Below are 25,072 nucleotides of genomic sequence, written 5' to 3'. Positions count from 1 at the left end.
GAGCAGAGTGAAGTATGCTGGTATGAAGTCTAATGTGATGATAGAGTGAAGTGTGTGGTGAGGTAGAGTGAATTGTGAAGGTGTGGAGAAGTGTAGTGATAGTGAAGTGTGTGGTGGTGAAATACAGTGGAAGTGTGGTGGAGTAGAGTGAAGTGTGGTGTAGTTAAGTGTGGTGGACTAGAGTGAAGTGTGATGAGTAGAGTGAAGTGTGGTGAAGTAGAGTGAAGTGTGGTGGGGTAGTGAAGTGTGGTGGAGTAGAGTGAAGAGTGTTGGAGTAGAGTGAAGTGTGGTGGAGTAGAGTGAAGTGTGGTGGAGTAGAGGAGTAAGGTATGGGGGGGGAGTTGAGTCGTACCACACCAAGCTTCTATATCCCCTCATCCTGCCGCACCACACGTTCCTCTTGCTACACACACCACACCACACCACACCACACCATACCTTATCATACCACACCACAACACACCACACCACTCCACTCCACTCCTCTTCACCCAACGTACCACCACATCACACAATACCATACTCAACCACACTCCCACCATACTACAATAATTCACCACACCACTCATCACTTCATCACTCTGCTAGTCATTCTACCACAGTACAGTATTTTATATCACAGTGCCTTGAGCTGCCCTGCACTGTTCTATTAATAATACACTGTTACATAATAATAATTCATTTTATATCACTACTATTTGCGTACTGGACACTATTTACCAACAGTACATATATTACACTGTACTTCTCACACTTAGTACACTACACTTACATAATCCAGTCACTTACAGTACATTATAGTACATTAAATCCAGCGCGCCACACACTACACATCCTCAAGAGTACAGCTAGGTATTATATTTACACTGCACATAAGTACATAATTTAATTGTAATACTTCCTTCTTCCTTGTCTTCATGGCTACTTCCTTACCCTTTCATATCCTTGTCCTCTTCCTCTTCTTCGTATTTATCCTCCTCCTCCTCCTCCTCCTCCTCCGGTACAAATTAGACATAGTTAAGATCCTCCTCTTGTCAATAGTCACCTTCCTCACATTCTTCACCAACAAGCCTCCATTCTCAACCCTCGCCGCTAGTGCGGGAGAGGGTCGTCTTCACGTGGTGGCACCGATATACCCAGGCGGTGGAGCTGCCTGGTTATACACGTCCCTTAAACCCATCCCTGTCCCCCAAGAGGATGATGGTGGACTGCGGGAGGAGGGTAGCTTCAGCCTGCAGTCCACTGAGTTTGTTCAGATGAGCTTGGGATTGCAACTACCACCACCACCACTACTACTGCCACGGCTACTGCTATTACTACTACTACTACTACTCCTGCTACTACAACAACAGCAACAACAACAACAATAACAACAACAACAACAACAACAACAACTACTACTACTACTACTACTACTACTACCACCACTTATTTATTAGGTTAGACTATTTATTAGATAGAAAAGCCTTTCGTACTGAAGGGGTTAAAGAAGGCTCTATCAAACGGCTCCAGTTCAAAGAAGTCTCTCTCAAGCACAGCAAAATCGTCTACTTTTTTTTTTTTTTTTTTAAAGTGTAAAATAGAAAATACTTCACAGGGATGGTTAATGTAGCTAACGCCGAACTATTATTATTATTTTTTTTTTCGCTCAGAGATATCAGCCACATCTTAAGATTGATTCATGAAAGCCGTTATAAAAAACGACAATAATTATATGTAAAAAATTATGGTGATCTCTGGTGTAAGCGACCTAACATTGAACCATTCGGACGATTCCCTTTTTCGTTTATTTATTTATTTACAAGACAAACTCCACCGACTCTTATCTGTCTATCCATGTATCCATCTATAGCCAAATGCCATAATCCCGAAAGGGGTGGCCGTTTATCTTTGAGTTAGTTGTTTTACGGGGAGGGGCACTAACCCTTCGCCAACCCACTTGTTCATACGTAGGGGAAACGCATGGGTTGGTTATATGGTTACCACCCAGCGTTGTAAATGGTCAGGAAACCATTAGGCTCGTCACTCAGTTGCGAAGCAGTAAAAAGTGACAGGAAAGATTGGAGAAATAGAAAGAGAGGACAGGAAAGATGGGAGAAGTAGTCAGAGAGGAGAGCAGACACACGCACACACAAATAATAAACAAAAGGGTAATTTATTAAACCCAGAAGAGATAACCGTAATAATATAAAATAATAAGAGATATGTGAGATAAAATTGGGTGCCCAGTGTCCAGGCTTTACATATATCAAAATGCCAGATGGGTTTGGAGCTGTCCCGGGCCTGACAGCTCTGAAATATTAAAGTGTTGACCTGAAGGCGGAGCTGTGTGTGGGCAGAGAGAGAGAGAGAGAGAGAGAGAGAGAATTCTGAGTGAAGGTGGGTTTGAGTGTTAATAAACTTTAAGAACTGCTAGTGGTGTGTGTGTGTGTGTGTGAGAGAGAGAGAGAGAGAGAGAGAGAGAGAGAGAGAGAGAGAGAGAGATTCAAAGGAAGGGGGAGACATACTCGTGCCTAACTAACACAACCCGGAATTAAAATACTCCCCCTAGTTCTCCCGCGCTCTCTCAGTGGGTATGCGTCTCTCTCCCCCTACGTGTCAAATCCTCTTACACGCTTGTTTGTATTTTTTTCCTTTTTTACGCGGTCGTCCTGCTCGTCAAGTTGTTAAGAAGAAAAAAGAAAACAGGAAACATAACGTAAACAGGATGTGCCTTGGAAATACAAAGATGCGGGGAGAAGGAAAGTAGTTTGGTTAGTGAAGGTGTGAGTGATTGGTGATTGATTTTTGCAATTTGATATTCATGTTGTCTTTCCGGTTATAAAGAAAAATTCACAGTATATTCAAATTTATATCTGCCTTGAAAAAAAAATGATGATGGAAGAAGGATGTGTTGGTGATGGAAAATGGAGAGTTTGTAGGCTTTGATTGTGCACATAGAGTGTTACTATAGTTTTGTCTGCCCAGATTTAGAACAAAAAAGTGATAAATATATTGAAATTTGTGGCTACCTTGAAAAAATAAGGATGTTTGGATAAAGATGGTGACGGAAACTTTAAAAGATATGTTCCAAGACTGTGATTTCGTTCTGATACGGTGTGATTTTATTTTTCTTTCCGGGTAATAATATCGGTGGCGAATGAATCGAAATAACTACGTAAGAAAAAATAAAGGTATGGGGAAGGGAAGTGGTTTAGTGGCCGAAGATTTGAGAGAAAGTTTGTAGAATGATTTATACGTGGGATATTACCTTTTTAACCAGTTTTTGAAAATGGCAAATTTGCTTCTTCTTTTTTCCGTTTTTCAAAATGGCGAATGTATAGAATTTTGTTCGTACCGGAAAAAATGACGAATATATAGAGACTTTTATTTTGTTTTTCCTGTTTTAAATGACGAATAAATAGAAATTTGTTTTTCGTGTGTAAAAAATGGCGGATATTTGGAAATTTCTGATTCCGAAAAACAAAAGAAGTGAAGAGAAGAAGGATGTTTGTAACAGATTGTGTGATAATGCGATGCGATGTTTGTGTTGTTCTGGTTTTGTGAAAGTGGTGAATGTATTAATTGTTTATTAGTATTACTTAGAAAATTAGGATGTGGGGAGAAAGGTAACTGAAGATGTAAGAAAGAGTTTATAGCCTGTGGTTTTTGTGATTATACGACTTTATTTTATTTTACTTTATTTAACTTTTTGCCTTACTAGTTTTTAAAGTCTGCTAAATTAATCACAGTTGCCGTCTACCGCGGAAAAGGAAGGATGTGGGGTGAAAGTTGGTGGTTTAGTGACAAAGTGTGAGGGAGAAATTGTAGGCTAATTCTGTACTTAATAAGAGACGGTGCGATTTAGTCTTCCCTGTGAAAAAAAAAAATGGAGAAAAGAAATAGAAAGTGGTTAATATATCAAAATTAATATCTACCTTTGAAAGATAAGTATATGGGAAGAAGGAAGATGGTTTGGTGCGTGATGAGGGAACTTATAAACCGTGACTGTGATTTTACGGTGTGATTTTTTTTTTCTTTTAGGTTTTAAAAACATGGCTCATGGAACAGAAAAATGTATATACCTGGAAAAAAAATAAGGATGTAGAAAAAAGCAAGGTGGTATGGTGAATGAAGGTTTGAGGAAATTTTTTGACTCGTGTGTGTAAAGCGTTTTGAAATAAATTATCTGTTTTAAATACGTCAAATTTGGATGAGATGAGGAGTATCCAGGAGCAATTAACTTATGGTTTTTACGCTTATGTTTGAAGAAAAATTGAAAGACTGATATTTGTAAACTTTTTTGCATTTCGAATCAGGCGTTTTTATTAGAGAGGAAAATAATGGAGAAGAGTCATGGGTCGTCGAAGGAACCCGCCGATAAAGACAAGTAAGCTGTATTTCTCAAGGGTAAGGGGCAAATCCAGCCTGAGTAAAAAAGGGGGAGGGATTTTTTTTTGTTTTTTTTTTTTTTTTTTACCCAGCATCAAGTTGAGTCAGGTTTATTTTTGTTTTTATCAAGGGTGGAGTCATATTCGGGGGCCTTTTTTTTTTTTTTTTTGACCATGCAACCAAATCAGAGGCGTTTTTTTTTTTTTTTTTTTTACGTGCCATGAAACCAAAATGAGGGTCTTTTTTTTTTGTTATCCATGAAACTAAAGGCCCATTGTGTGTGTGTGTGTGTGTGTGTGTGTGTGTGTGTGTGTGTGTGTGTGTGTGTGTGTGTGTGTGTTACCCTCAGTGAAACCAAATCAGGGACATTTTTTTTTTTTCACCTATCATGAAACCTAATCAGCAACGCGAAATTTATGCGGAAGAATTTACACTCCTTTTTCAGCCACTGCAGTACCGGTACTGAACCTCGCCATTAGAGAGTTACAGGCAGGAAACCGTCACCTGCTGATAAGGGGTGTGTGGGGTAGAGGTGGGGTGCAGGGGTGATGGTGTGTGTGTGTGTGTGTGTGTGTGAGAGAGAGAGAGAGAGAGAGAGAGAGGGGGGGGGAGACAGACAGACACACACACACTCAGTCACTCACTCAGTTTTCTCTCCCTGTAAAAATAATGCTTCAGTCACACGCTCCTCTCCCTGTAAAAATAATGCTTCAGTCACACGCTCCTCTCCCTCAAATTTCACGCCTAAAGCCAATCAATGAAGAGCACATTTGGCAGTGCATACTCCCTCCCTAAATCACTACGTAATGCTACATGCCCCGGGGGAGTATAGACAGACACAGGCATGACACAGGGGCAGGGTAGACTAGGAAATTGTATCTGTAAAATTCTCTCAAGCTTTATAAAGTTATGTTTTGATTTGCTTTTTTATGATATACATTTTCACCCATTCAGCTCCCATGCACCTTACAACCAAGCAAGTATTAAAAGTTACATATCAAAATTTGCACATACGTCCAGTGATAAATTGCTCCTGATAACACAAGTAGCAAGACAAAGAACACCTCCAGCTCTTCTTAACCGGTTGGAGTCAAAGGCTTTTTCGTCTTCCTAACTCTCATCGACTCCCTTCAACCTCTTTGCCGCACTATTGCATCTTTATCTCTTTCCAGTCGCGGCTTCAATGGTCACTGCTCATTAGAACTAACTGCTTGCATCTCCCCTTCATTACGGCAGGTCGACTAGGGAACTCTCTTCGTCTGTCAGTATTCCCTTAAAAAAAAAAAAAAAAAAATGTAGGCTACAAGGACTCGGTGACATAGGGACACCCATCGGATTTGGCCGCCCTTGTACTAAAAACAATAATAAAAATTAATATCCTGTATAAATATGAACCTAGAAGAGAAGTATTTATAAAGAATCTTGGCCAGTTTTTACGATTTACATCTCCATTAGGCTGCAGTTATCCACTATCAAATTTTTTTTATTATGTCACTTAAATACATCCTGTAATTTGGTTGTCGTTTTGTACCTATTTTCATTTTTATTTCTCAATATTCACTCTGTAAACAAGTCTCCTAAAGAGTTAATATGTATCACAGGTTTGTTTCCCTTATTTTGTCACATTAAAATTAAGTTTGCCAAAATTTTGAAGTGTTCGGGGAGCTGTATGAGTCAAGATTTATTGCACAAGCGGTCTTATCCACCACGTAGGCTGGGAAGAATTTATAGATGCGGTCATAGGTCACTGCGATGTTGACCGTTGACCTTTGATGGGGTGATATCTTTTTTGGTGTTCCCTTGACCCAGGTAGATAGATAGATGTAGATAGATGGATGGATGAATACATAGGTAGAAAGATAGATTGATTGATAGGTATACAGATAGATAGGTAGATGTTTGGATGGATGGATGAGTAGGTGGATAGATAGGTAGGTAGGTAGGTAGGTAGAGAGAGAGAGAGAGAGAGAACACGGGATCAGGAAGAGGGATGAGGAGAGAGAGACGAAGAATAGGTAGGAAGGAGTGAAAAATATGACAGTGATAGACCGAGAGAGGGCTATGAATGTGAGAAATATGAGAAGGATGGAACTGAGGGGAAACGAGGGATGGTGATAAGGGAAGGAGTAAAAAAAATATGAATATGGGCGAGAAGGAAGGGAAAAATGGTGAGAAATTGCGGAAGATTATGGAAGAGAATCAAGGGTTGAAGAGATGAAGAAAAAGAGAGAAGTACAGGAAGAATAAGCAAGAGAATCAAGGGTAGTTAGAAATAAGACGAGGACAGGAAGATGGGGAAGTGAAAATTATAACAGATAGGAAGGAGGATAGGGAAAGAAAAGAAGTAAGAGGAGGATATGAAGGAGGGAAAGTGATTATTAAAACAAAGATAGGAAGGGGGACAAGGAAGGAAAGTGGAGAATTTAATGTAAGGGAGAAAAGGCAAATATTAACTAAAACTGACAAAGGCGATAATTATAAACGAAGTACTGACTTTTTCCAATACAAGGACGGCATGGCGTTACAATAATTACGCCTTCACAAATGTCACGGTTGAACTGACTTGTAAATTGGATGGGCAGGGGAAAAAAAAAAATGTGGGGCACTAAATCATTGTTGTGTGGTGGCTGGCGTCATGACAAGCCCAAGTTTCCCAAGACAAAATTTTGGTTCCAAGTAATGCTATATATTTTTGCTGGTGTTTTTTTTTTTTTTTTTTCCCAGCTACGTTCACACTTGTTCAGATTTATTTTAACCCGCCCCATCCCGACCACTTTTCCACCACTGACTCCCCCCAATCCCGACCATTTTTGGATTTTTTTTTTTTTTTTGGCTCAAACCTCCGCTTTTGGTGAGAAACATCGAAAATTCATAGAGAAATCGCTCACCTGAGGTTTAAAATACTCGATACAGGTAGGAGTACCTCCTTACCTTACTGGGTTTTCTAACAGGGTTGCACCAAAGAAAACGAGTTCTATGGGAGGATAACTATTTCACACCTTTCATAAACGGTATTTATTTATTTACTTGGTACGAATTTATATGTAGTACGAGAGTACTGTATATTGGTTTTCAAGCAGTAATATAGGCATTATAAGCATTGTTTCACTCACTAACTCATCACCATACCTGACCTTTTTTTGCCACATTACCTGATCATACCGCTTCCCGTCTGATCAGCGAAGTTAAGCAACGTTGGGTCTGGTTAGTACTTGGATGGGTGACCACCTAGGAACACCAGATGCTGTTGGCATAACGTTCTCCCTACGTGTGTGGGGTTGGTGGAGGATTAGTGCCCCTCCCTGTAAAACAATTAACTCTAAGCCCTTGGTCACCCCGTTTGGGATACATGGCGTCTGGCAATGATGATGATGATGACCTGATCATCATCTCTGATTGTTTCTTCCTCTAATGCTCTGTAAAGTTTGTCCTCCACATTGTCATTGATTGGGGAATCACTCTGGCCCTGAATTTCATACCGTGGCATGACATGGCTTTACTGGCCAGGTCACTGATAACAGGTGAATTGCTGAGACAATGGTGTGCAGGGGGGAAGGAGGTCATGCTGAGTAAGGCATTGTCCCTGCCTGGCATCTTGTCGAGGAAGGTGTCACGTGTATACATACCAAAAATCACTCGTGAAAATTGAAAATTGTGCAAATTAGGGACCTTGCAATTAATTCGTGTTTATGTACGTTGACGGGATTGGCAGTGACAAAACATGTGGACGTTAAAGAACGTCAGCGGGACACTGCGGGTTAAAGTAGTATTGTATTATTCTTGGTTGGTATGGTAATTCAAGGTCGCTGGGTGAAATGTGCCTGTAGTGAATCTTTCTCATGCCAGGTTAATGGCTGCAAAATATGTCTATAACAGTTTATGCAGAATCAGCTCAGAAAAAATACCCACTAAAGTTAGGAATTCGAAGTCCTGATGAGAAATGCCAGCTGAGGAAATACCACTGGGAAATACTGAGTAGACTACAATAATTCTCTCTCTCTCTCTCATGGCTAGGAGTTTTAATGTTACCAGTATGTTTATTTTTGGCATTACCAGTGGTAATGAAATGCTATGATGTGGAAAAAGAATTACGTACTTTTTGTTTTTCGTTTACCCTCTGTTAATCAAAGCAGTTTTGCGATATACTCAAAATATTGGTAAAGTTGTATGGCTGGTATGATATTGGTGATCTTTGGTAGGTGTAATGTGACTTTTATAACTTTATTTGAGGTTGGTATTACAGGTAAAATGATAGGGAAGAATGATATACATGTAACTGCTAATGAATATGTGATTTGATGGACGACTGACTACTATACTTGGAATGATATACAGGACTTGCGTGGTATGGTTGTGGTATGTCGTGGTCGGCGAGATGGTGTGTGATAATTGTCTTTTTTTTAATGTACTGAAATGTGAGAATCCTTTGATGATGTTATATGCATGGGTTAGTTATTGTATCATGTGGCACTAGTAGCATGATGCAATTTACAGGTGGGATATAGCTGGTGGTATGTATGTGTGATGTGGTAACTGTGGGTGGTAATAATGACCATCTCTTGTTACTGTAAGTTGTCCTAAAAATTACTACCTCTCCATCTTGAATACTGAGGTGTTACAGTAGACTACAGTAGAGAAGAAAGTGCTAAGGATGTAGACCTGTAGTATTGTCAGTTCCTGGCATTGGCCTACGTGAATTAAGCTACAAAAGGCAAAAATCTTGGCCAGGTTTAGATAAAAATAGTATGGCATATGGATGTGATCTGCTGGAAATGTGGTAAAAAGTTTGCTTCAGTGTAAAAATGACAACTATGAACTTAATATGAAGCTGCCATGGCTCATAGTCAGTAGGATTCTATTAGTGTTGTGGCAGATGAGTGAATTGCAATTTATATGGTATAATATGTAATAGGATGATACAGGTGTTAAATGACAGGCTTGTGGATGATTGTGATAAACATTTATCCCTAACCCTGATCCTACTCCCAGACGTCATATTGGAGAAGAGGAAGATGAATTATCAGAGGTGGAGCCAGATGCAGTGCCCCAGGAGGTGAGGGAATGGTTGGCTTCCACCTTCACACGCCAACTCAACACCTCACGCAGGAAGACTGATGAGAAGCCACGGTTCAGGTTAGTTTCTTGACATATTACTATTTATATTTATTTTTTACTCTGGCCCACATTCATCAGCTTAGCATGTTTACTATCTTGTTTTGATGTTGCAGTGTGATTATTGTGATGTGGCAGTGTTAGGAGTTACCACCTCCTTTACCAGTCATTGTGATGAAGTACATTGATGAATCTGGCTGCATACACGTTAATTATCAGAGAGCCATAAGTGATCAGTCCATCTACAAGCACTTAATCATGATGAATGTAGCAGCATTGCATAGCCCCACCCACCCTCCGACTCCATCCACCAAGGTTCATCCATGCAAGCTTCCAGCCTTCAAGTTCTTGGAAAAACCATGACAGGACATTCATGAATTTTGTATTTTTCATATTGTGCGTTATGGTATATGTGTCAAATAAAATCATTACTTTAAACTACCATACGCTTCTCTCATGACTTAGAATATTTATGTACATTCAGTCCCTACATAGATGCCATTTTGGCATCAATACACAGATAGATATAGTTAAGTTATTTTTGAGCTGAGACTGGGAGAGAAATTTATAGAGAAAACAGTTTTATCCTTCAGTGACGTATTTACATATAATTCAATAGAAATGGTAAAATGTATTAATGTTCTCTTCTTGAGGGTTACCCTACTACCCCAAGTAACTTCTTGACAGGAATAGTGAGCTTGCCCCAGCTGTGAGTTTTGTGGCCTTTCATATGGTTTCCGCAATGGATTGCCTCTTTTAGATACCACTTTATGAACAAGACCGGTCTCAGAGATATGTCACCTGCCCATATACCATAGCTAGTACATTATGCAGGTAATAGGCTTTGATTCAAGTCAAATGGAATAATCACCCATTATACACTCAGTCATACCAGCAATATCCCATGGCCCTGGGAATGCTCTTAATACCAAAACAGTTCATTTACTGCCCCAAAGCACTGCTTTCTGTCAGTGTCTCATAATCATAAGTAAGACAGGGAACACTAGTTTCCCGAAGGTGTGAATCTTTTTCCTTGTACATATGTATTGACAGAACCATCTACTGGATCTGAGTGAGTTCATAACAGAATAAGCCAGATGAGTGCAACCGTGCTGCCATTGTTGTGCACCAAAGTGCCAAGACAAGTGAAAATCTCTCCGACCTCCATGTCCTCACACCATGAATGAACAGTCTGTGTTGCTTCATTCTACAAGCCACCAACTGCCTGGATCTAGATCTTGGCACAGAAGAACTTTAGTCCCAGTGGCTTTTTAACCTTTTGAAGTGCCTTTAGAGTACTCAGAAGTGCCACTAGTGTCTTCACTGTGGTAACTGCATCATCAAACAAAGTGAGGGTCAGTAACCATAAAACTGTCATTTCATACTCCACAGTGACTGATTCACAGCCAGGCCCAGCACCCAGTCAGTGCATGTATTGAAGATTGAGGAGGCTAGGACACATCATTGTCATTCTCCAAAAAGTGGGGCTAGAGAAGGATGTCTTCACATGTTGGTAGTAATATGACTGGATGACCCTGGTACCCTGATGTAAGCATCCCTTTGCTCCCTCTCCCTGGAAAGAGATTGTTAGACTGCAGAAGAGCAGCTATAACCTTTGGTCCACTAGGTTCACATCAGATGATCCTGGGACCACAACAACAGAACTTACTGGAAAAAAAAAAAAAAACATTTGTTCCTTCTCCACACCTGAAAGCATTCTTAGGATCTGAGCACAGGCTTGCTTTCAGCTGGATGTTCCCTGCAAGAACCCTATTAGTCACAGGCTTAGGCATTTCATGAGAACTCAAAATGCTGTGATATGGTCAGTTGTAGGCTTTTATTGGGCTTGAAACATGGTTGTTCAGGCATCTGGAACTTTAGCAGTTGCCCCTAGATTCACATCAAAACTATGTGAACCAAGAACCTTGCCTGGCATACTGAGCACAGTAACACTTCATTAAGTACAGCAGTCTCATTGATCTTTCATGTTCTAGGCTGAAATGACTAAACCCCTTGTTCAGTCAGAATTAAAGGTACTAGTCCACCAAATGGCTTCCATGACTGCACATCATCACCGAATGGCTGGATCAGGGCTTTGCCTATAGCTTTGCTAGTTTCACAAACACCTTAGCATTTTCCAAGATAATCACTCTTGACTGAATGAGAGCAGCAAGAAGGAAAGGTGCAAGTTAGATAAGGCATAAAGAGCTTGCCAAGTCCAAGTGTCAGCACAGAATAATAGTTCTGAAGGACAGAAGGTGTGACATAAGGATTGTATGTCTTACTAGAATTGAGGGCAGAGTACAGAAAGTGCATCTTGAAAAGAAATTTAAATATCAGACATTTGGGAGTCAGAAGAGAAAGGAGATGAAGGAACAGCACTGGTGTCATCCTGAGTGGAGTTGAAGTCAAGTTTGAAAAAAGTTCAGAGAAAGATGAAGCAGCAGAACCTTTTGAGTTTAAGAACGGTGAAAACAAATTGTTGTAGATAGCTCATTACATATTTCGGTATTTGAAACTGGAAGTTGTTTTGGGCATAATAAAGGATTGAATGACACACTGAGTATGAGTCAGACAAGAAATATTAAAGTGCATTATGATTCCAAGGCAATTGAAAGTCCATGTCCTTGTGGATAATTTGAGATCAAGTATGTACGAACTAAAGAGTACCTTTACAGTCCTGCATTGATGTTACAGTAGTCAGCAGGTGAGTGAAAACACACACACACACACACACACACACACACACACACACACACACACACACACACACACACACACACACACACACACACACACACACACACACACACACACACACACACACACACACACACACACACAGCTCCAAACCATGGAAATACAGTAGTATGAAGCCATTCCAAAGAAAGTGAAATGAATACCTGAGGGCCTTCCAGTTCAGTGCCACAGTTGTTGTTATGAGACCTTACAGGGGCAGGTTTGTAATAATGTGTTCAGGTAACATCAGGACTGATGTTAATTATATATTCAACCGAGAAAAGTTCATGCATATACTGTATATATTCAGTTTGTCCAGGAATTTAAAGATGTGTGTCCTGTGGTTGTGGTGGGTGAAAGTGTGTGACTGTTGAGTGAGTTTGAATTCATTTCTGTGGAGGTTGAAAAGAATGATGGTTGATAATGTTAGTGAAATAGTCATTCTGCTCTGTATAAACCTTGACATAATGCATGCAAGTACAGTATTACTGAAGCTGGCATGTCCATGATGTGTCTGAAGCGTTGTGATGCTGTTGCAAAGTCATCAGTGCCCACTAGGACTGACAAAGGCAAGGAGTGGTCAGCTCAAGTTTTAAAAATTCCTGTACTGTCTCGACTGTTGAGCTACTATTAGAGCGGTCTTTGTCCCCAACTGCTATATATATTATCAGATTTTTTATGCAGAGTATAGTATGTTGACATTAGAAATCCATTGCTGATACGAAGTTCTCTGTGTTTAGTTTTTATTAATTAATTACCGCACACTTACATCTGCCAGCGCAGTACCCTGTACTGTACAGCCTTTTTATCATTATCTGATGTCTCTGTACAGTATACAGTAGTCTAGTACAGTACAGCACTGTACTCTATTATATACAGCTTTAGGTGATGTAAATTAGCTTTGTAAAAGGAGCCTTCTGTACTGTATGTGTAGTCAAACATTATCTCACATGCTGATTATGATTATGAGTATTTTCTTTTTCTCAAGAGTGTATTACTCATGAAATTTTGAAGAAAGTTTCTAAAATACTGTATTTTACCACAAACAGGTCAGTTGCCAATGCCATTCGTGCGGGCATCTTCGTGGAGCGCATCTATCGTCGCCTGTCCTCAGCGACTTTTCTTCAGCTACCCCCGGAAGTCACAAGAATCCTGAAGGTATACAGTTTTTTCTGCTCTTCACATGGAGAGCCAAAAGGAGTATGTTTTATGCAAAACTTCCATACAACAACTCACCAGATAGGAGGCCCTTCTCTTGCACAGAAAATGAAACAAGGAAAATCTGCAAAGAGATTTAATCTCTAAAACCCATACTTAGCACCTTAACCATTTTAATCTGGTGACATAAAACTGTACTCTTATGATCCAAATAATTTTTTCATCTTAGTGGAGACTTTGCTTGGGAGGAAATACACATCATCATCATCATCTCATTGTCTAATCCTGTGTTGCCCCATAAGGAGCGTAGGAGCCAGGGGCTAGGCAAATTTAAAATGACATTTAAAATGAAAGTGACCAGCCGCACTCATCTCTAAGTGGCATTTTGTGAGCAATAAACCCCAACCACCCCTTGGATATAAATCTACACTGGCTAAATCCAATTGGACAGTGTTAATTACCCTCTAAACCACCAGGCACCATAAGTTGGTTAAATGGTTACCACCCAGCATAGTACATGGTTTCCTAGTGTACAGGAAACCGTTTGGCTTGTCACTCAGTGTAGAGTCACGTGTAGACAGTAGGAGATAGACATACCCTCAAAAATTGATGTGAGTAGTGTAAACACATTTCCTCATTGTGGATGTAATGTGCTTCATATATTGGTTGATGTGACCCACAAATGTTGTTGTGTCATCTTCCTTATCTAAGGTAGAACTGTGAATAGAGATGCTTAAGATCCACTCACTTGAAGTACAGTAACTCTGTTTCTCATAACTATGTAGAGTGACAAGCTAATTGATTCCCTGTAACCCAGAAAACTGTTCCCTATGGTGGGTAGTAACCATGTAACCAGTAAATGGATGCGTGGTAGTCTGGTATGTTAAAGTGCTCCAACCAGATATGGCCCATTAGGGTATAAATACAAGGGACAGTTGAGGTTTTTATTCACATAATGCCAACCAGAAACAAGCAGCTGGTAACTCACCTTAAATATTTGGACTGAATATCCTTACCCAAGGCCCCTAAGTTTCTTATGGGGCAGTAAAGACTTTGGTAATAGCCAGATACACTGAATTATTAAGAAAAATGATGCAGAAGAAAGGTTTGACAAAATTCTGAGCAAATTGGCTCTCGCTTGTATTTTGTTTTTCTCTTGGAGGGAACGGTTATTGTGGGCTTGTGGCCTTTGGTTCCTTCTTCCTAGCATTAAAAAAAAAAAAAAAAAAAAAAAAAAAAAGGACTAAATATAGAGGCTGCAAGAGGAGTACATGAAAGTGTTTTATTGCCCACATTAATGTAGGGATGAGGCTTTGTTATTGCATTAGTTTATAAAGTCAAGAGTGAGAGCAGAGGTAATGAAGCTGCTAACTCAGGTTGCTGCACTGTGATAGCATCTTTTTCATTTCATCTTTATAATCTTCAGACCATTTTATTTAGTTTTGAGAGAGATTTTTTGTACCTAAGGGTTTATACAGCTTTCAGTATCTCCTGCCTTACTAAGGCACTCTCTTAAACTGAGTAAAAGGCAAGAAGGTATAAAAAGATTTCTGTTATTGAAGGAGTTTAGAATAAAAAATGTGGGTTGTGTTGATTGGACAAAATGAGAAACATAAAGATTCATGAAAGCAATGGATTAAGAAAGCCTATTGATGTAAAGGTAGAAGAGCATGCATATAGATGGTATAGTCATACAGGGAGGATGAATTAAAGAGGATGATGAAAAGGGTACGTGTGAGTAAATTTGAAGGTAGGAGGAGGCATGGTAGGTCAAGAGGGAAACAGAATGGTTATGTTAAATGAGTGCTTACAAAAGCAAGGTATAGAAGTTCGGGAAGTCAAGGAGTGACAAGATCAGAGTTGATGGATGGTGTATATAGATAGATAGATAAATGAATATTGAGATGTACCTGTTAAGAACTACTCAGATAGATAGATAAATGATTGATTAATATTGAGATGTGCATGTCAGAGACTTCCTCTTTTCTTTTTATTACAGTACTATTATTAGCTTGGAAAAACTAGAAGAATGACAGCCCCACAGATATCTGTAATGTGCATGTAAAAGGGATGAATGTTTTTTGCCTGTCATTTAGAGCCAAGATTTTGAATAATGGGTTGGTATATGGTTGACTGTGCAACCCATTTCACTGGACACACTGTTTAGTAGTTCTGCTTAGGAGCTTTCTTTGTGTCTGGATACTTTGTCAACCTGTCTTTTAGGCGGTATTCAGTTTGGGATGATGATGATGATTACAGTGATGATTAATCTGTACATTGTGTAATGCTTTTCATAGATTCAATTATGCAAATAGTAACTCAGCTGTTAAATTTTGCTTTTAACAGAGTGTAGATGAGTGGAATTTCGATGTGTTTCGGCTTCAGGAAACCAGCAACAACACTCCTCTTCGCTGCTTGGCATATGAGCTCCTCAATCGTTATGGCCTACTTCACAAATTCAAGGTTAGTGATGGGGTTTAGTTTGAAGTTGGGATGATTTTTCAGTATTGTATCCATTTGATTTGGAATTGCTGTAAAGTGCAATAGTTCACAGGGTAGGTTTTGTGCTAGGCATTTTATTGACTTGTCATGTATTTACGTTATGTATACGCTTTCTCTTCTGTCTTTCTTTTCTTCTTTCTTTCCTCTTCTTTCTGCCTATGGGTGACTCTACACTGAATGACAAGCCAAATGGTTCCCAGGACACCAGGAAATCATTTACTATGCTGGATGATAACCATATAACCAAATTATGCCACCTGGTGGTTTAGTGGGCAATGAAAGTGCTCCATTCAGATTGAGCTGGTGCAAAGTTCATTCCAAGGGGTGGTTAGGGTTTATTGCTCACGTAATACCACTCAGGGATGAGGGAGGCTGGTCACTGTCATCTTAAATGTCAGGACCAACTTGCCTAGCCCCAGGCTCCTACACTCCTCTTGGGACAACACAGAAGTAGATGATGGATGGATGGATTTATATCTATAGTAATGTTATCAGTACATTAGTGTGGCACCATTATATAATTACCTGCCTGTGTCTTGCCACAAGGAATCATTTTGAGCCATTATACATAATACAATATTCTTATTGTAAACAACTCTGCCAATGCAGTTTTGGAGACTAGGGAAAATTTTAAAGCTTGATTACAGAAGCCAAGCTTAATCATTTAATTTCCTCATTTTTGTTATTCCCATAAATAGAGTCATCAGACTCTGCAGGAATCATTTTTTTGAGTGACAAAAGTTCCACTACTGCCTTAGCATCAGAATCAGCACACTTTTTTTCCCCCAGCCATGTGTACCACGTTCATAATCCTCCCTTCCATAACTATAACAAAGCAAAAGCTACAGAAGGTGTATGCACCTCCTTTCTTTTATTTTTCTCCTAGTCGAATTCACAAGATGGCCTTATCTCCCGCAGGACATTTTTATTTTTATTATTGTTTTCTTTAATGAAAGGAAGAAAGAGCCAAGGGCTAGCAGCCTGATGCAGTATGATCTGCTGTGTGTGTGTGTGTGTGTGTGTGTGTGTGTGTGTGTGCGTGTGTGTGTGTGTGTGTTGCTGTTGAAAATAGAGCTTACTTGAACAGTTTCCAGAATGAGTTTATGGTTTCTACCTTGCACTATCTTGTTCTTAACTTGTGTAGGTAAAATATTAGGAGTGCTTCCTTAGTGACCAAATAGAATATTCAGTATTTATATATTGGCAATGTCAGATCTCATACAGTAGTCATTGTTAATTTATGTATGCTGGTGTTTCATGCAGTGGTTAATGGAGTTTCTCAGAAGTTCTGGTATTGAAATTCTTGTTACACTTGGTAGTGATATCATGGCAATAATTTTTTCACCAGATCTTTGCAATTGTTCTGACTATTTATTGCCAGATGCATTAGTTTCATAAGGGGTGGCCACAAATAAATCACCTTCATGTTGCTCTGTCCTCTGCCATTTGGCTGCTCTCCCTCCAACTCACACCCCCTCCCACATGTACCTTTCCACTCCATCCTTCCATCTCATCCTTGGTCATCCCCTCCTCCTATCCCCCACCACCTCTCCCCTTCCACCTCATTCACGTACACGGTTCTAGCCATTCTCTCAGTTTCCATCCTCTCCACATGGCCACACCATCTCAGAGTATTTTTCTGAAGACTGATTTTCAATCACATCCTCATCAACACCACAATGCTCCTTTACTTCCTTATTTGTGTATCAATCTCTCCATGTAGCTTCACATGCTCCTCTGGGATAACTCATTTCCATTGCAGTCCTTTAACGTATGTCTTTCAGTTGAGTCCATCCTTCACTTCGATATGTTTGAGTGGGGATCACAGTAGTGTCATGCATCATTTCCCCCCCCCCCCTCCATCCTCACTTCCCTGCTCCTTACCACTGTTTTCAACAAACCGGCAACTGTTGTACTCTGCTGTTCCCTTTCAAGTACTTCCTCCTCTAAACTTCGTTCCTTACTCATCACACTACCCAAGTAATTGAATGCACATTCTCCAGTTCTTCACCATCCAGTCCCACCATGCATGCTGTGGCTTTATTTCTCTCAGAGACCGTAACTTTGCTCTTACCAACACCCACTGCAAATTGACTTAGGACGTCCCCCCCCACAAAGTATGAAAAACACAGAAATCACAGTATATCACAACGTTTGTTCATGAAATGCCATTCATTAATATGAAACCATGTTTCCCTTGTTTTTCAGGACCAGTTGGATGCATTTTGGCATGGAATCACTTAGATCTCCAAAGTAATCTAAGGACATTTCTTTGCACCAAACATTTGTCAGTTCAGTCTTGAGGTTGTCCAGACTGGGTGTCTTCTTCTCTGCCATGATTTTCTTCATCTTTGCCCAGCAGTTTTCTGTCGGATTTAGATCCGGATTGTTGCCATGCCAGTCAAGGACCTCAATCCAATTATCCTGAAGCCATTTTGTCACTTTTCTTGACTTGTGACATAGAGCTGAATCATGCATGAAAAAGTCACACCCATGAATAGCAAAAAAGTTTAACAAATGATCTTTCAAAACTTGAATGTACCAGCCACCATTCATCATCATTTTCTTAGGAAGAAAGTACAGTAGAGGCCTCCCCTTCCCATTCCACCTGATACCATTACTGATTGTGGATGCTTAACAGTTGGCACCATGTAAGCAGGGTCATATTGACTATGGGAGGCAGGGCGATGAACCTTGGCGGAATGCACCTGGAACACTTGAAATGTGCTTTCATCCAAAAACATAACTTTTCTCCACTCATCCGATGTCCAGTGTGCTTACTGCTTGGCAAACTGAATGCGCTGCTACGTCATGCGGTCAGTGAGAAGTGGTTTCTTGGCTGCAGTGTGACTTGGCAAACCCAGCTCCTTCTGCAAGCGGTGTTGGATAGTTCGAATTGAGATGTCCTGTAACAGCTGGGGATGCATTCTCTTCAATGCTGCTGCTGTCAGTTGAGGATTCTTGATTACTTCCCTCATCAGAAGCATATCTGTACCTCTGGAAGTCATCGTCTTCCTTCCTACGTCATGCTTGTACTCTGGTACGACATCAGGTGGCAGGCCGCGCATTGCAGCAGGAATCTTTATGATGGTCGACTTTGCACATCCAGTACATTCACAAATCGTGTTGATAGGGACATTATCCTGCCTCCATGCAATGATACGGACACTCTCATCCCTTGAGCAGTACTTACCAGGCATGACAACTCGACTCTAGGAAAATAACAGGGTAAACAGTTATGCATATGATAAAAGAGGGAGGTGCAAGCTCGGAGCGACGGGAACATATACTCCCGCTCTCTCTTCTGGGCAAGCACTGATGTGCTGAGTGTTTCACCACCTCCCGCCAACATCAGAGGAGTTGCCAGTTATTTCTTGCCCAAAAAATTCACTTGGTAGAGGTGGAAACACAAAGCAGAGACAGACAATTCCCATAGCAGTTCTGCGTGTGTGTAGGTCCTAAGTCAATTTGCGGTGGGTGTATGTTCATACTTAGATTCACTTTCCTACATACAGTACACCCCCAGCCTCATTCACCAATCCTTGCAGCTCATATTCATCTTTGCCAAACAAAACAGTATCATCAGGAAGTAACAATACAGGAAGCTTCCACACCCTACCCTCTCTCAATAGAGACTCCACCATGCATTGCCATACCTAGTATCTCTTTACAAATTGAACCACCATGGAGACTTGACACATGTGTACCGTAGCCCAATGCTCAGATAAAAGAACTCACTTAATTCACTGTTCACATACTGCAGCCCTGATGCCCTCATACATACTCTTCACAGCATTCAGCAACTTCCAACCTACTCCATTTACTTTTAGTACCTTTCACATTTCCTGTCTATCCACTCTCTCGTATGCTTTCCCCAGATCCATGAAGGCAGCATACAATTTCTTTCTTTTCTCAAGTTACTTTTCTGCTGAACAAAAATCTGAGAATGAATGAATGATGTATGTAGCCTCTTTCCTTTGTAAATCCCTGTAGTTCTTCTCCAACTAATTCTTCTGCTTTTACCCTAACTATATCAATAAGTATTCAACCATATATTTTTTTAAAACAAATACCCCTTTGATTGCTACACACTTCTCTGTCCCCATTTCCTTTTTACAGTTTGAGGAACAGCTATACATGACTTGCAATCCTCCAGAACCCTATCATCCAGGCCAGTCTGCACATCTTCCATAATCTGTGACTGACTCTCTCCCATATTTCTGTTTTACCACTTACTCCACTGGCCCCATTTTGACTTACTTCATTGTTTTGTTTGACACTTCTGTTCTACTGTTCAATTCCTCCCTACTTGTTGCTCTTCTTCTTTCAGTCATTTCCCAACCGCATGTACTTCCACTACTTTTTGTTTTCTATATCCAGCAATACCTCAAAGTATTTTCTTCATTTGCTAACTTTTTGTCTTTTCTCCACCAACAATTTGTCATTGTCATTGTATTAGATAGATATTTTTTATGTTGTACAAAGATACCTGGTTGACCAGTTTTCCAGTACCCCATTTGTAATTCCAACTTACATCCATCATTTTTAAAGTAAAATAATTCCTTGGTACTGGTAGTAGTAGTAGTAGTAGTTGTAATTCCAACTTACATCCATCATTTTTTAAGTAAAATAATTCCTTGGTACTGGTAGTAGTAGTAGTAGTTGTAGCTTCTGGTTTGAACCCAGTGGACTGATTCATTCTCATCTTAAATGTTGACTCTCATCTTTCATGTCAGGACCAACTTGCCCAGCCCTGGGATCCTACGCTCCTCATGGGGAAATATAGGATTGGATGATGGATGGACTGAAAGTTGAAATTGCCCTTCTCTGACAGTCCACCATCCTTTGTTTTAAGAGAAAGGAGGAAGTAAAGGTAAAAGGTAAAGGTGATGACATACGCCATGAGGTTCCTGGCAGCAGTGCCCATCTCCATAACGTAGGCATTGGAGCCTGTGGAGGGTTATTTACTTAATATCCTGGGATACAAGGCCACTGCATCATCTGGATCACTACAGTTACCTCCCCTAGGTGTTACCTTAGGTAATCATTGTAACTACCAACCCACAAAGGATGGATGGACACCTCTGTAATAACTGAAATGAAACTTAACAAATTAATCACTGATCTGGCTGGGACTCCATCCCTGAACCATGCGCTCCACATGCATGCACATTACCACTGAGCCAAACAGAGGATCCCCACTTTGCCTCTGAGCAGTGTGGGCATTTATAGACCCCATTACACCCCCCTTTTCTCCCTTTGATGATTGATTTGGTGAGTTGCAAACTTGCAGTGTAGTGTAGCATCGGAAGCCTCCATTGGAGACAATGCAGACCTCACCGTACAGCTCATCCCCAGAATGTAAGGACAAGGACACTGTCAGCTAACCAAGGAACAACATCAAATTGCCAACCAAGCTTCGCCTCATCTCACACTGCTGCCAGCCAATGTAATAACTGAAATGAAACTTAACAAATTAATCACACTAATCTGGCCAAGATTCAGACTGAGGCTCCCACACTCCCCACATGCACATGTTACCACTGAGCTGAATGGAGGATCCCCACTTTGCCTCTGAGCAATGCGGGCATTTATAGGCCCCATTACACCAGAGTTAAGTGATGCCAGATGCCAACACCAGGCATGCTAACATGCTAACAGGCTGGCAGCTTACAGTCAGTGATGCAAACCACTTAGCCACCATGACACTAGAGTTGATGGACATTTGTACACCTGGGTAGCAGAGCTGCCTGGCAATGCAGTGCTACTGCATGATGATGTTTTACTTCACCACAGATTGATAGAACAATAATTGGAAGCTAAAAAGTCAGGTATCATTCAATCTGAAATTTGCATGTTTGGTTGGGAAAAGGTTAGGATGATGATCTATCTATCTATTGCCAGACACCTCATTCCTGTAAGGGGTGGCCACAGACAAATCACCTCCACGTTGCCCTGTCCAATGCCACTTCACTGCCATGCTCCCAGCTCACACCCTCTCTCATATTTCTCTCCACTCTATCCCTCCATGTCATCCTCGGCCTCCCCCTCCCTCTCATCCCCTCCACATTATTTGCATACACTCTCCTCATTAGTCTTTCACTCTCCATCCACATGGCCATGGATGATGATTTATTTTATATATTTATTTCTTTATTTACTTACCCATTTTCACTTAACAGATGCCACCAGCAACCCTGGAGACATTCTTGACACAGGTTGAGGCAGGCTATTGCAAGTACAAGAACCCTTACCACAACAATGTCCATGCAGCTGATGTCTTACAAACCATCCACTACATGTTGTCACAGACAGGCCTCATGGTATGTCCTAGTGTATTACCTGTAGTAGTGTTGTCTTGTGATTGTCAGTACTGTATATATCAGGAATTATCTACTTTTACTGATTCTGCCTCAGTATATTACTACAGGTACTGTCAAGGAAAGTCAAGATGAGTAACATGCCAAATGGTTTCCTGTCTCCCAGAATATCACTTACTGCTTTCAGTGATAACCTAATTGCCAACAGAAGAATTCCAGATTGGCCTGTGGATTAAGCTGCTCCAACCAGATTTGGCCCATAAGGGTTTAAAGGCAAGGAGTGGTCAGGATTAATTGGTCACATAATGCTGCATAGAGGAAATATGACTGGTCAATTACATTAACTATCTGGACTGAGTTTGTTTAGAAGATGTTTAGAAGTTTAGCCTCAAATCATGGACCATGGTGATTATTCATTTCATGTACCAAATTTCTTGTGCATTTTTTTTTTTTTCTGCTTTTTCATTTATTACACCCATGCAGTAGTGCAGGATTGTATTAGGTAGGAGTCTTCCCCTTTCCTTATTTGAAATGTGTGCATATCCCATACATACCACACTGATATGTTTAATAATTTTCACAGAACTGGCTGAATGATGTAGAAATCCTGGCAACACTCATGGCTGCTCTAATACACGACTATGAGCACACTGGGACAACAAACAATTTTCATGTTATGTCTGGTTCAGAGACAGCTATTCTCTACAATGACCGTGCTGTCCTTGAGAACCACCACATATGTGCTGCCTTCAGGTTTGTGTTATGTTCAGCACTGTATGATAATGTTTTTCAGTTTGCTACCGTTGATCTCTCCCCATCTTTCCTCAGATCTCTGATGTAGCAACATAAATGTTTACATTTATTGTACTTTCGTCTCTGAATTAACACAAAATTATTTCATATTTGTTTTGTTTCACTATTCATTCAAAGGCTCCCATCTCTTGTCTGTAAACTTTAATCACAGTCATTAACAACCATCTACTTTTCATTATGTTTAGCTGATAAGGTACACTTAATTTCCCCATGAGAAGAAAAATAATCAGAAAATAGACACGTGGTAGTCTAGTGGTTTTGGTAGGCTAAAAAGTCAGTCATACATTCCTGTTTTGTTTACTCATCTCCAGCTGTAGTTATACACATATAATCAGCAGTTTCTCCACAGTTTGGGAAATACAGTACATCTTTCATATTCCCTTTTTCCACCAGGTTGCTGCGGGCTGAGGAACACAATGTGCTCATAAATTTGTCAAGAGAAGAGTACCGGGAGTTCCGAAGCCTGGTGATTGAGATGGTGCTGGCAACAGATATGTCCTCACATTTCCAGCAAATCAAAGCCATGAAAACCATGTTGGCCCTCCAGGATACAAGGTCAGCAGTCACATTAAGTTGTTGTATATCTATTTAATCTATAGTTTATGTTTACTGGCTGTTACTGATTCTGTACTGCAGTATGTAGTTTCCATTGTTTGTCAGCTAGTAGTGTAAAGCATCAGCTGATGTGAAGGCCATATGCACTACCACATGAATTGATTTAAGTTACCAAGAAGTGGCTGAAGGTTTTTGATTAGGTAATGCTAGCCAGTTGTAGGCCAGTTGTCGTTCATATCATCATCTCAACCCTTATTTCCTCCTGAACATGAGGTAAGATAGGATGCAGAGACAAAAACTCAAAAACCTAAGAAATCATCAACAGCATTCCCAACAAAAAGGGTCACAGACTTATTCACACATACTTCTGGTCTTTTGAATCATGGTTTCACATGGCAAGCAAAACCATCTGTACAATTTTTTGTACACCTTATACACATTTGTTCTGTAATCATTCCAGTACACCATATGCACATTTGTTCAGTGGTCATTCCATCAACTACCAAGTTATAAAATCGATGTCAAACCCATGTCATATGCCTCCTAGTACAGTATGTACTTTATTCAGCCATATTTGTACATATTTCATTCAGCTGCATTAGAGCTCTGTCAGTCTTAAAATTTTATTTTACTTCTTTTTAAAGGATATTCATTGGTTAAATCATGAACTATTTTGCAAAACAGAACTACATAAGGCAATACTGCACAGTGATATTAAATAGACCTGTTTAAGAGTGTATGACATGTCTTTTGTGATGCAGTGGCAAACCTACCTACACACAGAGGCAGCATCTTTGTAGGTGCCAGTGCTATATGAATGTAGTTGGAGAATTGTGCACCACACCTAGAATAATTCCAGAATTTATGGTTTGCCTTGTGGCATGGTCTTCCCTAGCTAAAATTGTCTTTGTGCCTGTAGGTCAATCTGTGTATCTGTATCTGTTTATAAAGAAACACGATAATCCCCAGGAGGGGTGGCCACAAATGAATATCCTCCAAATCACCTTGTCCTCTGCCATAACAATGCCTTCTCTCAGACTGAAATACCTCTCCACTCTGTTCCTTCATCTCATCCTCAGGATTCATCTTCCCCTCCCTTTCCCATCCACCTCACTCACATACATTCTTGTAGGCAGTCCCTCTTCTTTTGCTCCACATGACAAGACTTGTAGATGCCAGAGCTAAGTTAGTAGGAAATATGATCATAATGTATAATTTTTGTAGAATTATTTTTTGTCACTGTAGCATGATCATTTCTATATAAAAGTGTGTTTGTTTCTTGTTTCCAGCCTGGACAAATCTAAAGCCCTGTCTTTGGTGCTCCACTGCTGTGACATTTCCCACCCAAGCAAGAGTTGGCGGCTACATGAGAGGTGGACAACTCAGCTGCTCGAAGAGTTTTTCAGACAGGGAGATAAGGAGAGGGAACTAGGCTTACCCTACTCACCTTTGTGTGACCGCAACAACACGCTTGTTGCCGAGAGCCAGATTGGTGTGTACTG

General features: G+C 40.3%; 1 protein-coding gene across 1 annotated transcript in view; it reads left to right on the top strand.

The window, feature by feature from the left end:
• The window catches only part of LOC145396455 (dual specificity calcium/calmodulin-dependent 3',5'-cyclic nucleotide phosphodiesterase 1A-like), a 193,766-nt gene that overhangs the window by 161,532 nt on the left and 7,162 nt on the right, over positions 1–25,072 (top strand). The window contains exons 7-13 of the mRNA XM_080269830.1: positions 9,361–9,504; positions 13,272–13,380; positions 15,727–15,843; positions 22,065–22,205; positions 22,786–22,955; positions 23,409–23,570; positions 24,860–25,062. Coding sequence (XP_080125956.1) covers positions 9,361–9,504; positions 13,272–13,380; positions 15,727–15,843; positions 22,065–22,205; positions 22,786–22,955; positions 23,409–23,570; positions 24,860–25,062 — 1,046 coding nt within the window. The remainder of the gene's footprint in view (positions 1–9,360; positions 9,505–13,271; positions 13,381–15,726; positions 15,844–22,064; positions 22,206–22,785; positions 22,956–23,408; positions 23,571–24,859; positions 25,063–25,072) is intronic.

Source organism: Coenobita brevimanus, chromosome 38 (assembly GCF_032717465.1).
Source record: "Coenobita brevimanus isolate Jiangsu-jjx chromosome 38, ASM3271746v2, whole genome shotgun sequence".
Lineage (NCBI taxonomy): Eukaryota > Metazoa > Arthropoda > Malacostraca > Decapoda > Coenobitidae > Coenobita > Coenobita brevimanus.
Note: the sequence above shows the minus strand (reverse complement) of the source record. Positions and strands in the feature narration are given on the sequence as shown.